Raw genomic sequence first — 18,062 nt, forward strand, 5'->3', positions numbered from 1 at the left:
ACTGAAAGGAAAATCAATTCTGATAGTTCAGTACTTTGGCTAATGCAATTTAAGCCCTGATGAAGTCAGAAAGGACGCTGTGTGGCATTTCCTGAAGGTAACAACTACATCTCTTTTATTACTACCATCTGCTATCATATCTTGATAGTTTTTGCAGGGTTTGTCCTGACATAATTAACTGGTGAGCTCTGCACTTTCTATCAATAATAGACGTATTTCAGTAATTTTTCAGGCTTATGTGTATGTAGGAACAGATGAAGATGCAGCAACAGACACTCAAGCTTGACAGAGAATCCCCCTGAAAATGAAAAGCCTGCTTGACAAATCCTAACCATCTTGACACATTCTCTCTTCTGTTCTTACAAATTCAAGAAGTTATATTAAGAGCTCATTATACCCTTCTATTGTATCAGCTATGAAAGTAACTGCTCAGTAAGAGATGACCAGGTGCTATCTAGTGTGACAGTTAAAATTCTTCCAATGCAACATCAAGATAAAAAAATTAAAGTTTCAAAAATGTCAGTGAATTGTAATAACTAAAAAGAAGAAAGGAGTAAGATTGTTTAAGGGGAATTAAAGCATCATACTGAGATTACTTCAAGGTATTCTGATTTGAGCCATTAAAAAAGAATCAGTATATCCTTTGATACAAAAAAGTCTAAAATTTAAAAGTATTTAAACAAAAATAATATCCAGAATTTATCTCACTTTAGACTGTACAAGTGCTTTATTCTAAAATAAAACATTTAAGTGAAGCAATTAGGTTTACCGATAAATATACAAAAATACCAAAATTTTACTTCAGGCTTGTTACATTCATAATTATAGACTATCAGATGAACTATTACAGATGTAAAGCACTTAACATGCACAAAAAACCTATATTCATATAGAGTATTTTACCTGCATGTGGTATATGCTAGTATTAACATAAACTATATATTCCCACATTATGTTATGGAAATTGATAACAAATGCCAAGCCTATCTGCCTTCAGCTGGACACCCATTTGTTGGATGTACAGGAGTGTTATAACAGAACTTCCTTTCAGAATAAATTCCACAGAGAATTGAAACTCTGATCAAAAGAAGGATAAGTTAGACGATGGCACATTTTGAACACTTAAAGTATTACGGAGCCAGATGGAAACTAATTTAAACTTTGTACTACTGGCTCAGCTTTATATTCCCATGTGTACCAAGTTAAAATGTAGCTCACTGCTTGCTTGAAACAAAGATGAGGTTCTCAAGTCCTTCCTTGAAAAAATACTGCAGTTAATGTATGCATATACCTGCTGAAGCACATATACACATACAGCAGAAAAAAGTGAACACACCCCAAACCCAGCCATATCTTGATCCCGGGAAGGATGACTTGTTTGACACACTGTATCCTGGAGTTGTAACCCTACACATCCTTACCCATCAAAAAATGTGGTGCAACATCACAAAACAACAAAGAGCATTTACAGAGACAAGTTTTTGATGGCTGTCTATGCTCTCCTGTGCAGGGCAACAGTGTTTCAAAGAAGCAGTGAAATATTCCTCATGCTTTTCCTTTGGGGCTGATGTAGAAATAAGAGGAAAGGATGCCACTGAGAGATACAAAAATAGAGGACTAAAAAAACCCATCTGTACATGATGTCAATAGAATTGCCATTAAATACAGCAGCACTTTCAGATTCTTCTTTTCTTTTTAAAGGCTACTGCAAGGAAGATGACTCACCACTAGCAACGCAAACAAAATGACTCCACAGCTCCAGACGTCTGCTTTCCTTCCATCATATTTTTCTCCCTGCGCAACAATGACACAGAAGTTCAAAAGACCGATCACTAGTAAATGAATTAATTATCCTTGAGGAATGAGATAGGGGGAATGGGAAACCCCATGTTTCAGTTCAGCTACCTGCTTCCCAAGTTGGCCTTCCCAACTAGGCGAAAGCCACTACACAGCCGGCTAATTGAATTTTTGTGAACATCAGCTTGCAGTCTGATCTGGGATCTGTGAGGAAAGGCTCAGAAGTGGGAGCAGGGCAGGAATGGTTGACAACTCACCAATTATCAGATCTGGCATTTAAACAGAGAAACAGGTGCAATAAGGACATCAAGAAGGTGTGTTTCTGTGCCCTGGTTCTTCAGGGAGCTTGTCACGAGCCATGTTATTTGCAAACTCATAGTGTTACCTGGACAGTCTCTCCTGTCTGCTTCCTGCTTGACTTTACAGTAGAGACATGCTTTGGAAGAGGGCAATCCTGGGCAGGGAAATCTTGGATACTTATTTTCAGAGGACAAAGGGAAAGCAGGGGGGACAGAATATTGTTTAATGGAAACCAGCATCACTGACAGTCAACCCCAGGTTTTCTACTGAGACGACAGCTACATCAGAGACAGGAAAGCTGAGGGGACTACATCCCTTGGGTCAAAAGATCAAATTAAGCCAGGCTCCTGTATTTCTGTCTGATCACATGGTGCAAAGGTACTGTGAGAATAACATACAATTATCTCCCAATGTGGCTTGATTCAAGGCTGAGTCAAACAAACAAAACTCTATTTAGGTTCCTCGTGTCCTTTTCTTTCCCTCTGCCTTGGGCAGATTCCTTGGACAGAGGATCTATCTGTGTACTTGCAATGAGGGACACTTCAAAAAAGGTATTCATGTACACTAACATTAACCAACTTACCCGGATGACTTCAGGACAAGCATAATGTGGTGATCTGAAAGACAAAATACAGTCAAATGAGTATGTAACAGCCTGGTATTTATGGTTATGTGCATTTCCATTTTGTTTAGCAGAATGATCACAGACTTGCTTATACAGAATACAAGTGTGCAAACCAGCACATTTTCCTTACCTCAACAAGAACATATTTCTAACAAGCTCAGAAAATGGTCAAGAACTAGCATAATTTAAAACTCTATGGCCCTGCTATGAATTTCTTCAAAGCAAGGAATGAAAGGAAGATGAGGCATATTCTGCGAGTATAAAATTCCAGCTCTCTAATCCCACCCTTTTAACTGGGCCTTGTATCTAACTAAAAGGAGGGTCCAAGCTGCAAAGCCCTTTACAGAAAAAAAGACAGATGCTTTCCTAAACCACGTCTGGTATCTCTTCTGCTAAGATGACTCTCATTTACACCAGTGGTCACAAAAGCTGCCAATACAAGATTGCAACATGCCTTTTTTTTTTTCTTTGAAAATACAAAGAAGGATGGACAGTAGCACTATTACCTGGTGAGTTAATATATTCTTTTCACATCCTTCTACCCATATATCTCTCGTTTGATTCTTGGCTGAGAAGAGTTAATTACTTCAACTTGCCAGGTAATAATTTTAATTCCTGAAGATTATAGCCATGGCTATTTATTTTATAGCCTTCATTAAAGTAACTTGACAAGTAAAAGGGATGCAAACTGTCTGAAACCCATGTGCAAATCATGCTATTGTTTATACTGACACCTCCCAGCAGTCCCTGAGCCTGTCTTCATTTGTGCATGTGTTTCTTGTGACAAATGCAATCATGGCTGGGCAATACCTGTCTCAAAAAGTAATGAGCAAACCAGAAGCACAGCGAGGTTAGCTTTGTGCTAGGATGCTATATTAATGCCCAGTGAGACAGCCCATTAATTGAATTTCCATACACACTACATTATCTTGTGGCAAAATATCATCCCATGGGCACGGAATGCCCTGATCTGGTATCACAGCTTTTGGCAGAGCATGACAATAAACTCAGGGTACACTTGGGAGTGCAGCTACCTTGACAGCAAAGCTTCCATGAGGAGAGAGAAATGCTGCTGATCCCTCACAAATTTCAAGAAAAGTGGAATTCAGAAGCTTAATTCAATATTTAATGCAAGACTAATCCTGGGCCCATTTAAGAGATGGGCTATTCACAGGTATTCTAACCAGTCTGTCTGCTCAGTAGTGCTTCAGTTTAGACTACATTTTAAAAACCTTGGTTCAAGAGTCAAAACTGCTAATGAAAGCCAGAACCTCCCTCAGAGAACTGGCTAGAGCTGCTCGTTGGAAGACCAGAAAGAACAGTCTTGTGTCTAGGGGGGAGAACAGACTACTCAGGCTCTCTGTGTAGCTCTGTCACTGACAGCCATGGAAACATGGACAAGGTTACTTGACATTTTTAAAAGCTGCAGCTGGCCTGTTTGAAAAAGGTGACCAGAACCTCACCATAAGCCCACTCTCCTGACTAAAGCAAGAGCAATGCCACTGCAGCTTTCACACTACAAGAGAGAAAGTGAGGCCAGAGTGAGAAACTGAATTGCTTAATGTTATGAACATGTTCCCAAACTTCCAAAATATATTGTTTCCTGTGAATTTGCCTCTTTATAGCAAACCAAGACCTGCACTACACCTATTCTTTCCAAAACCCCAAAGTCTAAACCGCAAAAAGTCACAACACTGGACTAGCACATGATTTTGCAAGCTTTTAGAAGACAAATTATTCTTGAGAGAATGCTTGACTAGTGATGTTGTCTTTTTCTTGTATCTAACAGAGCTGTAGAGGGCACAGACCATCCCTAAGGCACACACAAAGCACAAGTAAGGAGCAGCACCACAACTGGGACTGCAGCCCAGGCCTGACAAGTACAACTCTCACTAGTGCTGGACTGCTTACACAGAACACTGAAGGAGGGCAGTGTGGGAACTGTAGGGAACATAATAATGCAACTGGAATTTGGAAAAATACCATATGGTAGCAAAAACAGTACAGGACTTGCATAGATCAAGGATATTTGCCCAGCTTAGTCACCTCAGAACAGAAAGGCCAGTTCTAGCATGTTCTGTACATCACATTAGGTTTGGAAAATATATGGGGGCTAAAATGAGTGCAGACACATTCTAGGTAATTGTCAAACTCCTGTCACTTAGCATGTTTGAATTACTTACTCTTGCACGTATTTTATGTTCTGCAAGGTACAGCTGCCTCTCCATGTGAGTCATGAACACACACAGTACATTAAATGGCTACTACAGGTGGTGCCTATGGCTGACCTAGAAACTTTAGCCAGACTTCTCAAATCCTGCATGGCATCCTGTACAGTTCAGCAATATCCTTCAATACAATCCTTTTTGGATGGCAATGGCACTGGACTGCACTGGAAGAGTTAGTATCTCAATTTGCAGAGTGTTCCTGAATTTTTATTTGTATATTATGACTCAAACAAGGATTTCAGAACTTTTAATTGTGGGTGCTGAGCAGTGCAACCACCTTGAAAGCTTCCCATGCCAACACCCTTGAAAAGAAGAATGTAAGTGATGTGAAGAACTTAAGATAGGTACATAGGTATTTATGTGTCCCACTAGCAAATGCCCTTGAAGTGTTTTTCTTCCTGAGGTCTGCTGAACTGCAGTGGAGTGTGCCATATATCTTAAAAGGCACCACTGAAATTCTGCAGAAGTCTAAGAGTCTGGGTGGAGAAAATGTTATAATAAATCCTTTGAACAAGTTGGATTGATTCGATCATTCAACAGCTGCATTGCAACTGCCCAGAGAGCACAGGTTTCTGGCATTGCCATTCTGAATTCTTGCCAGCACACACTAGCTAGATATCTGCACCATTATCTTGGCTAAGAGCTTTAAAAGGGATCCTCCAGTCAGCCAGAATCCATAAAAACCTCATTTCCATGCTACCAATCACATAGCAACTTCAACTGCTGTTAAGACAAAACTCAAATTTAATCAAAAATCTATTTATCTTTCTACAGAGTCATGAATATTTCTTTGGCTCTTATCACTAATTATTCAATATAGATGTGTCAAGAGCAACATCCCCTGTCTCTTCCCCTAGGCCACCTCCTCATCATTCTGCTACATCTCTCTGCAGCAAAAGCCCCAGTCTGCCCTTGATAACAAATAAATATATCGCTCAGCAAGATCAAGAAACAGTTGCTGCCTGCGGGTACCACTGCAAAAAAGCAGCAATGTTGGCAGTGTTTATTTCCAGGGTGATGGGGATTTTCCAAGGCTAGTCTGCCTGAGGCAGGAAGGGCTCTCTGAATGGTCATTCACAGATGTGACTCTAGGACACAATAATCTTAAGGATCTTAGGGGACCTTAGAGTATTTGCATGGGATTTAAACCAGAGGAAATAAGAAAGCAATGGTGAAATTCAGGACAGTGAAGTCAGGCATGCAGAAAGAAATGTATATATCCTTGATGTATCTTTTTTGAATTTCATCTGAGAAACTAGAAAAGTAGTTCTTGATCTGTGCACGTCAAGACCTTGTGCTGCTGCAGCAGATCTGAGACAACAAGGGCCATATCTTCAGTGCAGATGTGATGTGCCTGTGACTTAATTTTTTTTACATGGGTTAGAGAGACCTGCACTGCACACACACAAATCCATTGGGCACATATGGTTTATCTGGGAACACACAATAACTGCTTTGCCAGAGAAGTGGTTGGTTGACCAAGAAGGACAGGAAAAGCTGTGTGATTCTACTCCACAGTGAGACAAATCATGTGTTACACTGCCTGATGGGTTCCCAAGTCCCAGAAAAGATGAGTGTCCATGCCTTAGTCCTTTGGTCCCATGCCGTAAGATGGTACTACTTGGGGAAGAAGAAAAGCTGCTTTGAGGGCCATCCTTTAGGCCTCACAGACAGATGCAGACTGGGAGGAGCAAGAAGTCTCCTTTCTTCCATTTTTATTATTATTTTATTTTATTATTATATTTATTCTTCAAGGCATGAAGTTACCTTGATATAGGATGTTCTACAGCTGCAGAGAAATCCTCAGACATCTGGCCATTTTTGCTAGATTCTAGAGTCCTTCCTTCCCCTCTCTTAATCACTGTCTCCAAGCTGGCTTTCAGAGGCAGGAGTTACCCACTAGAGCAAACGGCTGCCTCTGCTTTCCCCCCATGCTGGGTAGCAAAGGGCTGAGATGAAGGGCAAGATCAGAGGAGTAGCAAAATAGATAAACGGAATTCAGGAGAAGGACACGGGCATTCCGAGTAGAGAAAACGACAGCTGCAGATCACAGAGAAAAGAAAGGCAGGGAGACACTAACGAAAGGTTCCAGCAGCAGTGGATAGTTAAAGCTGCTGTGAAGGCAGGAGCTGCAGGTAAGGCTGTAATTAAGGTAGTAGGTGTAGTTAAGGCTGAGTGCTAATTGCCATTAAAGCTTCAACTCAGTCATTTACCTTTGGATGAGAAAACTCCCCATCTAGCCCTCAGCCATCTTACAGCTGTTTATTCCTCGGGTGCAATTACATTTTTGGAGAATCTGCAAATCAATTCATTAATTATCAGTTCAATTTTTTTAAATCATTGAACCTTTAAGAGGTTTTAAAAATTAACCAGACCCTTGTATTAAAAGGGCATAAAGATTACCAAATTAGGTACCCAAAAGTTAAGAACTGGCAAAAAAAAAGGTTGAAAATGTTACACTGTGCTCTGCAGGTAAGTCAGGTGGATGTGTAGCCAATGCCTCTTTTCTGCTTGTGACTGAAGTTGGGAAGTAGCAATGTGAGGGAACTTTAGTGTCAATAAGGACAAGCTTGCAAGCATGCAGCTGATTAACACATGGGAGAATTAAACTCTCTGTCCTTGCCAGAGAATCCTTCTGTGAAAGAAAATGAACAGGTGCCTTAAACTGAGATGTTCACAGGTAATTATTAGTTGCATGTTCCCCAGTTTTCAGAATCACAGTGCTACACATCCAAGTTTAATTTCCAGCATTTATAAGCATGTGGAGCAGCAGGTGCAGTTGGTAGGCACTGTGCTCTCCCAGTAAAGGACTGTTATCAAGCACCAAATATCCTGAGGTACTGGGCTCCAAGAGCATAAAAATGTACACTCAAAACTGGTTGACAATTTTGAGTTTCATTTTGCGGAATCCTGTGTCCTCATAAAAATGGAGATAACAAGATCAATGTGGCAAACATAATATGAAAACAGTATAATTAATACTTGGAAACCTAAGACACAGTGATGAAATCCTACCTAGCATTCATAGCAAGGCTTGAATGCAGTGAGCAGAAGTTATAAATGGATCCATAAAATAAACGATGAGGAAAACCCAAACATTAAATAGCTGTTTACTCACAAAAATACACCATCCAATCATTAAATGAGGCAAAGATTTGTTGAAAAAAAACCTGTACAAGCTCGTACTTAATGAGCATACCCTAATATGCACAGGCTGAGTAAATGCTACACTGTCAAGCTGAAGAAAAGCACATCTTAAATTCTCAGGGATTGATTTTGCAGAATCCAAGCTCTTTTAACATACCTTGGGATGTATTATAGATGATGCTGGTACCAATGGTCATTAATAAGGTTGTCTGGTATTTCCCTTTATAATCCTCATTTTAAGTTCCTTGAAACTTACTATCAATTTAACAACAATTTTCTTTGCTTTTTGTCTGTCTCAGACTGGTTTCATGTATTTGTATGCATGCATGCTGTGACTGGGCTGAAGCACTTCCACTATCTAATTTTAAATAAATGCTTTTCCATATTAAAAAAAAGAGAAAAATTTATAGTATCCTCCCCTGCAATGGGAAAACCTGAGTATTTATTTGCATTCTCTAGAAATTATGTCACAGAAATATTGCATTTCACTAGAAAACTGCAATTTGCATTTGCTAGCAGAAACCCTATAGAGCATTAGGATTAAAATCCTACCTGCAGTGGCAACATTTCACAGAGTATTTTTTTATCTGAAACTCTGAGCTGATGTGGGTGGGGTTACCACATGGTGCCAAACTTAAAAACAAACAGAGTGCAAAATGAATGAAGTAGATCTAGGACTGGCAGCAACTGACTCACACAACCAGGTAAGAGAAACTAGAGCTGGAAACTAGTAAAAAAGAGAAAACAGTCTGGGATTTGGGGCCAAATATGGAGCAGAAGGGAATGGGACAAGTCAGCATTTGTGGTACAAATCAGGAAGGAGATAGGAATGGAGCGCTGGAAATGGAAGATGAGATGGGCACTAATTCTGACATTTCCAAACTGAAGAGCTTAAATTTGCAACCCTAACAATGACTGCGTAAGTTTTAGATACATATACATGTTTATTATAAGGGGGTAAGAATATGTGCAGCATCATGCCATGTAATTAAAATCAGAAAGGGTGCTTGGACAGGGAGGCTTATCTGCCCTCTGAATTATCTGCTCACCACAGGTCTGCTGATACACCAATGACTTGCTAAGATGGAGAACTGAAGCAGAGAAGGGCAATGCATCTTGTCCTAGACCACCGTGAATGCCTTCAGCAGAGACAGAAATCAAGCTCAGATAACCTGGGTCTCAGACCCGAGGTTTAACCAAAAGGCACTCGCTCTTCTTGCCTAGTGACAACCCAGGATGGATTGGACAACCTCTCCCATTCTGAGACACTGCAAGGCAGCATGCCAGGAACAATCACTGAGAAAGAGATGGGGAGTGTCTCTGCATGCCACTGCCTGGATGGGTAAAGAGGAAGAAGAGCTGAAGAGATCTAAAATAATAGAAGCAGCAGCCTGTCAAATCTTTCTCTTCCTTCCTTGTCTGCTGTTAGCTGACAGACCCTCCCTGCTTCTGAAGGAATGAAGAGACTCACTGTGTTATTCTGGCATTTCAAGGACCATCTCTCCGTAAGGCTGCCTTGCAGTGCAATTTCTGCCATAAGCAGAATTAGTCCTGCAGAACTCCTCTTCCCCTTAAGGGTCTAAAAACACTAAAAAGAACCACAGCACATTCCTCTGCACTGTGCATATGCAGGATTCACACAACAAACATTTCTATAATGGGGACTCATTACAATCAAGGCCGAATGTGCAGTCTGTCAATGACAAATTATGTCAGTGAAACAGCAAGTCCATCCTTGCCTCCTCCTACACAAACACATCTGGATAGAACTGTTATTGTGTCCTCCAGGTAGTCTGTCAGTGCTATCAGTGCTACAGAAAACCATGCCGGCCTAAGGAGTACCTCACAGAACACAGTGACTCTGAGATGTGCAATTACATCACACCTCAGGCTACATGAGGCTACTCTTCATGATGCCAGTCAAGACTCTGTGGTGGCCTGAAGACTACCCAAACTTTGGACTAAACTTAGCAGTTTACTTGTGATAGCAAAGATTTTTTGACTGCAGTCTCCCCGCTTCGCTGAACTGACAAAGTTAGCTGTATCACACAGCTCAACCCCATCTGAGCCTCCCACTCTGACTGACAGAAATACCTGGAGACTCCCTGCATGACTGTCAATGGAAATGTTACCGTTTCATCTCATTATCAGTGTTCACAGTACGGAAAAGCCATTCTCGAAATTAACTTATGGGTGCACGGAGGAGCATCTCATTAAAGCTCAGTATCTCAGCCATGATTCACTCTGTTTTGTTCCTTTTCATGCTGGCTGAAAGCACCAACTACATGGGTAGGTAAAACTGTTGCCTTGAAAAGCTCTGAGGCTGGTTACTGCATGTACTCCAAGGGAAAGGGAGTCATAACTGGATTACCTTTCTCTGTGAACAGTATGGCATATTTTTATATATTCCTTCCTTCCTTCCTTCACCCCCTAAACCAAAGAGATCACACGACACCATATCAGCCATGCTGGGCTGCATGCCAGGAGAATTAATGAAGTGGTGTAATAGCTCACATGGAGGTCTAGTGATTGGCAACACACTTAAAATGCATCTGCAAGGCAGGAGATCATAGCGTTGCTGCTGTGTTCTGTTTATTACAGGCACATCTCTTCCGTTCCATTGATTTCTTTATTAGTGCATTTTAAGGCCACAATGTGGGGGCTGGATCTGCTTGAAGCATGCAGGTTTGAATTCCAGCACAGCTTATGGGAAGGAAGCCTCCCTTTGAGATTCCAGATACAGATAACAGAGCTCGGTGCTAACAAGAACAGGAACCCTACTGAGAGGTTCCCGAGGAGTATGAAAAATCCTACAAGGCAATTGAGGCTGGGTTGGTTTTTACACTTCCTCTTTTTTTTTTTTTTTTTTTCTCATGGAAGGAAGGGGAGCAATTTTCTGTAGAGAATATAGAGGCTTTGGGGCTACTGCAGGGAGGACTGCATTTCCTGATCTAGAGGGGAAGTCAGAAAGAAGCTTCAAGCAACAGATGTGCAGAATCACAGAATGGTTTGGACTGGAAGCAATCTTCAAAACTTAACTAATCCAATGCCCCTGCAATGATCAGGGATATATTCAACTAGATCAAGTTTCTCAGAGCCCCATCCAACCACACCTTGAAAGTTTCCAAAGATGGGGAATCTTCCATCTCTCTGGGAAACCTGTTCAGTGTTTTACCACCCCCAATGTAAAAAACTTCTTCCTTAAATCTAATCATCATTGACCCTTTTTTAGCTTAAAACAATTATCCCTTGTCCTATCACTACAGGTCCTGCCATAAAGTCTGTCCTCATCTTTTTTATAGTCCCCCTTTCAGTACTGAAAACTTCCAATAAGGTCTTTTGGAGCCCTTTCTCTCCAGACTGGATAACCCCAACTCTATCAGTCTGTCCTCACAGGGAAGATGTTACAGCCCTCCAACCACCTTCATGGCCTCCTCTGGGCCCACTCTAACTGGTTCATATCCTTCTTATGCTATAGATCCCACTAAGCTGGATGCAGTGCAGGTCTCAGCAGAGCAGAGCAGAGAGGCAGCATCCCCTCCCTCTCCCTGCTGGTCACACTGCTTTGGATGCAGCCCAGGACACGTTTGGCTTTCTGGGCTGCAAGTGCACATTGCTGGGTCACACCCAGCCTTTCATCCACCAGTACCCCCAAGCCCTTCTCAGCAGCACTGCTCCCTTAATCCCTCAGCCTGCACAGATGATACTGAGCATCTCCCTACCCAAGTGCAGGGCCTTGTACTTGACCTTGGCATCACAGCTCCTTGCTTTTCATCTGTTCTGCTAAGAACTCAGATCTTGACTTGACATGGAGAGGAGAGAACCGGTGGGTCTCGGTTTGCTCACCAACCAGCATTCTATCTTATCATGAACTTCAAATACTTTCGCTATCCACTATTCATGACTTGGAAAGCAAAAGCTAAGACTGAGAAGTGGTGGCTGGGCTTTAGAGGGAACCACAATGGCTCCAAGTCCACCTTGAACTGCCCTGGTTCAGAGAAGACACCAAATAAAACATGAACTGTGACCAGTTGAGGATGGGCCTGGGCTGAAGTCATCAGAATCCCACTACCAATGGGCAAGAGAAGTCAGTCTGCATGGGAGGAAGTGGAAATCTGCTGGTACTATCTGGTTTCTGTGCTTGCTGTTAAAACAAATTAACACAGCTAAAAGCTGGTGTAGCGGTGCCAGGCTGCAGCAGCTCAATGCAGCTGCTGCCCTTGCTACAGCTCAGTGCCACAGCCCCTGCACAGTCACCTTGGCACAGAGAATTGGGGAGCATGGTCCAGTGGTGCCTGAAGGCAACTGAATTTGCATGGAAATCTCTTTAGACTGCCCCTGCAATATTCCTCCAGGCAGGCTTCTTTGTACCTGCATTCATGCCCTGCCTGTCATTGCAAAGGACCTGCTTCCTCCCTGTCACTCCTGCATGGGAGCTGACAGAAGCAGTGTTGAGCATGAATACAAACAGCTGCATGCAAGCAGACAGCCTACACAGGACATGCAAATTCCATTTAAGAACATTTTTCTACCCCTTAATATTTTTTCAAAGCCTCTTTTTAAAACAGTCAACCACTCCTTTCAGTTCCCAAAATTATATGGCCAGTAAATGCAAACACACCAGCATACACAGATGAAACCAAACCTGAAAGCCTTGATTTTTATATCTGTATGTGACACCTGCAGTGACCTGCTTTGCACTGTAAAGCACTAAATCCCCCTTCTTTCAGCTTTCTTCTACACCACGTGTGTCATATAAATTTATTGTCTCGTTGGGAAACACCAGTGCAGTGTGTAGGACTGCAGGTCTTTACTGAAACCCTTTCTATAGACAACTTCTATATCTGGAATCTGTCCCTCAGTTTTGTAACATGCTTTGAGACACTCACCCACAACTGGTTTCTAACAAGCTGTCCCCAACCTGCAGCGATGCCATCCCGAAGTCTGCTATCCGGATATTGTTCTTTTCATCCAGCAGTAGGTTTTCTGGTTTTAAGTCCCTGTGGCTGTAAAGAAAGGGTCAAAATGTAAATTAAATTATCCATAACAGCTTTCCCACTCCATGACTTGTTTCGTATTCAGAATAGCATCCAACCTGTTTTACTTTAATTAATTTAATTTGTTTTCCTGTCCCAGGCAGGAGAACACACATATCCAAGAGCCAATCCTTGCACTATTCTAGACCAAATCCCAGAGACTATGCCCTCTCCTGATGAATGCAAGGCTTGCAGTGTCCTGACAGGAAAGAAACATCTTCAACCTCCAGTGAAACCAACACAACATGAGGGAGAAACTGAGGGAAATAGAAGGAGGAGAATTTCAGCCTGGATTTAGGGCATATACTCTATTATATGACAGCTCCGTAAGGTAGGAGGCAACGCCATAAATATATTCTGTCAACGAGAGGAAACCAAATGAGTGATATAAAGAGAAAAAACCTTCTTGATGTAAATGCTACTGCAAAAAGCTCCTCTTAGGAGTTGTTTACACAGGCATAAGACTTTGAAACAATTTTGGGTAATTAGCTCTGATGGAGAAATCCCTTCAACTCAGCAGTGCTTTTAACTGAGGGTGTCAGCAGTGAGAAGGAGAGAGAGGATTCCCTCTTTTCCATCAAAGCTTGATTTTCTTATTATCTGTCAACATGGCAAAGCCAGGCTACCACAACCTTCATGATGGCATCTCCTGCTCCAAATCATATATTGACAAATTTATTAATTTCCACTGCTAACAGCCAAAACCACTGAGCACCCATGTCTGCATCTAAGTACTCAGGAGATTCTGTACAACTATAACATTCACTTGATTTTATATCCAAAGGCAAAAATCTTGCAGAAAATTTGTGATGAATGTGCCTTTTTTTTTCTTTTTATGTGCAGCTCTTGGAAAGTCACAGACATGAGAGAAGCATTTCAGACAGACCAAAGAAAAAGCTCTTTTCTTGGTTTTGCTTATGAGTTGGCAAAATTACTCTGATAATAACAGGTCTAAATAGCAGCACCCAAACAGGCAGGACTGCCAGCTTCCATGGATAGGCAGAACACAAACTTGTGGGAAATGGACATCCAACAACACTGAGTGTCAGGCAAACAACACCCACTTGCAAAAACTTACAACTAAAAGCAGTTCCTCTGACCAGAAACTGAACTCAGCATAAGAACCAGATCAGAATAGTCAAGTGACACCAATCATGGAAGGCAGGCTTATCTTTGTGCCATTTCCTCTTCACTTTTTAAAACATTCCTCTAACACTCATGCATGCAAGTGTAATTCTACCCTTACAAAAATGTAAAGGTGGACAGTCTCTTCCCTCTCACAGCAACATGAGCAGCATGTCAATGTCTTGGAAATTAGATCCTCTGATCTGAAGAGGAATGATCGGTTAGAGACAACTTGTAAATAATGCAGGTAAATTCTATGTAAAACCAGAGCCCATGGTAATAGGATACCAGGGGACTGTAACAATTATTTCCAAAGGAGACTTCCAACAAAACAGCACACATTCAAAGCAGTTATTGCTCATTCACCCCCCTGAGACCTATGATTTGTTCTCTCTTTCTTTTTAAAATTTAGTCTCCAATCTTGCATAAATATGATGAACCCTGTGTGTTACAATGGCCTTGTTAACAATGAGAAAACAAGCTTGTGGATAATAATTGTGATTCAGATTTGTGCACATTTTCATCTGAAAATGTAAAAGGTGCTTTATCCAATCTGTATTTCTCATAGAAATTCTAGGTTTGAGATAACAGACACAGAAGACTTATTAGCTCTATAATAACCATCAAGATAGTCATAACTAGTTGACAAAAAATGCAGGAGATGAGTGACAAGGAAAGGTTCCAAAGGCAGCGAATGACCGGTTAATGGCCAGGAAAAGAACCCCTGAATGTCATCATCAAGGATAGCACCAGACAAAGGCAAGATCATCAACACCTGCCAAAGTTTAACATACTCCAGCTCCAGCAGTGAAATGGAGTGAAGAGCCCACGGTTCTGAGGCAAGTGAGGCAAATGAGGAGCTGGATGCTAATGAGACAGTAGTATGTGATTTCATCCTTCCTCCAGCAGACATTCGGGACAGTTCTCATCTTACAACTGCTTTCATTAATGGGAAGACCTTATCCAGCTGGGGAGGTGTGCTGCAGTTCCCCCGTCTGAGGACCAGTGCTCAGGGGCAGATCCTGTAAAATGAGTGCTGTTTGTTTGATCCTATGAAACAAGAAACCTCCCCACAGCTCAAGCTGAGTGTGTGTCCTGCTGTGCAGAGTTTTTCAGCAGCTACAGTTGTTTTTCAGTCTTGGCAATTGCTCCTGGCTGACTGCTGAACACATACATGGTATAGAAGTTAAGCATGTTGCTGCCAGTGTCGGTTCCACTGCTTGTGCACTGCATGATATGGTATGATTCATGTATACAGTCTATAGCAGACATACTGCTAACATGTGACTTTTGTGCCTAAAAATTGAATCCTTTGTTTATCCTCAAATTGTGTGGCTCATATAGAGAGCAGGAAAGACCAAGGTGGAGCACGACCTAAGCACAGGATGTCCACAAGCCCATATGTACACTCACAACAAAATATCTTATTTCAGGAACATGGTGCAGCTAAACGAAATGCAAAAATGTTTCCTTTCCATGGCTGAACGCTTCCAGCCTTGGCAGATCTGCCATAGGCCCCAGCTGGAGTACAATGTGTGTGAATCTTGAACAAGCCCCACTTCCCGACCACTAAGAGGAAGTGAAAGGGAAGGGATAGCACATTTGAAAATCGGGACTATGTTCAATCATGGAGTCTCCTTCTACCTTCTCCCTCCTTTCTCCTTTTCCCTTTCTCTCCTTCTCCCTGTGTCATCCTGTCTCCCCATCAGCTGGGATCCACAACACAGCTTTAGGCCCGGGTTTTTAGGGAGAATCCAGTGGGGAAATGAGGTTCCTATAAGTTGGCATGTATATTATGGATTTTTTTGAGAGTCACTGCAAGAAAGAGAGGAAAAAGGGGGTACCACCATCCACATTCCAAACATGGAGTAAGCTTCACCTCACTGTGCTGCACAATGATTTTCCATGAATGATCAGTCTGATGGAGGTCTTTAGGCAGAGGTGCTGACCCAGCTCCCAGTGAGCATGTGAAAGCCTTAAGTTGGGATCTGGGGATTTGTGGGACTGGGATAGTATGTGTGAAAGTAAAACTCGAGTAGCAACAGACCTTAATAGGTTTCTTTTCTTTTTCTCCAGATACTCATAAAAATAAAACCAAGAAAACTTATCAGCTCTTCACAATCGAAATTATCACTTCACTGAGCAGAGAGGAGAATTGTTACATTTATGGCTGCCTGGCTCCCAAAATACAAGAATAGTTTTGATACAGCAGTTCTGCGTCTCTCTGACCCTTCTCCATCCCTTTTTCAAGACAGTCTCTAGTGCCCAGTATGGATGGTTAGCCTAGGAATTTCATGGCAGCCTGAGCACAAATTTTGTATTTTGGCAGCACTGCTTTCAGAGATCAGGGTGCCAGTGGGATCAGGCAGTACTTGCACATTCACCCACAAGAGAATTATATGCCCCAGTGAAAATTCTCCTTTCGCTGGAGTATTTCTCTGATACCCATCTTTGGGCCACTTTGAATTGACAGAGGCAGCATCCTGGGGATAGGAGTCAGGCCAGGAGTTTGCACCAGAGCGGCAGAACCAGCATTGCTGCTACTGGGAAAGAGACTTCCTCTCTGCATTTGCATTTCCCATCTTTGTATTGCCAGCTTTTCAAGTGCCAGGGGGAAGGGAGAGAAACATATGGGAATAGGGAAGGCTTGTTATAATTTACCTAAGAGCCCAGAACACTGGACTGTCTAATGCACTCGCATTTGAAAAGAATTCTCTTGTGCCAAAATGAAACAAAACAAAACAAAAATCCCACTGTATGTGGTAATTACTTGGCATTAATGGAACAGTGCAGAGTAAATGCATTTAATCTGGTTCCATTCCAGCTGATCTCTCTGGCTCTCCATGTCTTACATGACTGCATCAACTCCTCTCTCTGCAGGTGAACAGAGGACTCGTTACCCTTTCCTTGTTCTAAAGGCTCTAAAGCTGTAGGGGCTTTATCACATGGCTGGAAAACCAGAAGAGAAGAAAGCAGCTTCTTTTCTGACAAACACGGCAAACCCTCCATCTGAGCCCTGCATAAGCTGAGAAGGAATGAGAAAGAGAAATGCAGGACTGCAGAAGAAGTCAGTGTAACCCTGACCCATAGTGGCCATGGACTCCCAGAGCTCCTCAACCAAGACAACAGCACAAGAAGACAGCCTCTGGAACCAGCATCCAGTTGGCTTTGGAAGGGAGAGCATGTGAGTGAAAGGGAGCCACAGAGCAAGCCATGGCAGGGGAAGCACATGATGTCAGACTCTCTGCAACATCCCTCTTTCACAAGTTACAACAAAGGCTTTACAATTTCCTTGCAGTGTCAGATGGAGGCAGAGAGAGCTCTGAAAAAACTGTTCCACGGAAATGGGCACCATTCTTGGAGATGGTGCATGGAAAATGAAAGGCACAGATAGGCATGAGCATATTCCGGCTTCCCACTTCCACACTGGCCACGCTTGCTTGCTAGTCACAGCCAGAGATGCTGTTCACACACTTCCTTTAGTTCGTTCCAGTGCTTTTCCAGTCCATCCTCCTGCTCTGAGAATATCCCTGTACCTGCAACTGCAGGAGAAACATGCTCTGCCTGTCACCCAGGGCTGCCAGAAGAATTCTGGTGTAGGGACAGACTCTAGATCTTGGATTCAAAGGAGCTGTCACCTGGCATGAGATGACAAACGAAGCCATTATTTTAAAGTGATGTTTGAGCTGAAACGTTCGTATCAGTTTCTATGACAACTCATTGTAGGTCACAGATTTCTAACCCAAGAAACCTCTTAATTGGAGTAGTTGCAGGTCATTTGTACTAATCAAATTGTTGGCTACT

At 42.2% G+C, this 18,062-nt stretch overlaps 1 protein-coding gene across 11 annotated transcripts in view; it reads right to left on the reverse strand.

Moving 5' to 3' along the window:
- Nucleotides 1-18,062, reverse strand: part of BRSK2 (BR serine/threonine kinase 2) — a 305,276-nt gene that overhangs the window by 69,916 nt on the left and 217,298 nt on the right. For all 11 annotated transcript variants that reach the window (XM_038138588.1, XM_038138584.1, XM_038138589.1 and 8 more), the window contains exons 5-7: nt 12,987-13,103; nt 2,681-2,714; nt 1,726-1,794 (exon numbers count right to left, since the gene is read on the reverse strand). In XM_038138588.1, coding sequence (XP_037994516.1) covers nt 1,726-1,794; nt 2,681-2,714; nt 12,987-13,103 — 220 coding nt within the window. The remainder of the gene's footprint in view (nt 1-1,725; nt 1,795-2,680; nt 2,715-12,986; nt 13,104-18,062) is intronic.

Source organism: Motacilla alba, chromosome 5, assembly GCF_015832195.1.
Source record: "Motacilla alba alba isolate MOTALB_02 chromosome 5, Motacilla_alba_V1.0_pri, whole genome shotgun sequence".
NCBI classification, from domain to species: domain Eukaryota; kingdom Metazoa; phylum Chordata; class Aves; order Passeriformes; family Motacillidae; genus Motacilla; species Motacilla alba.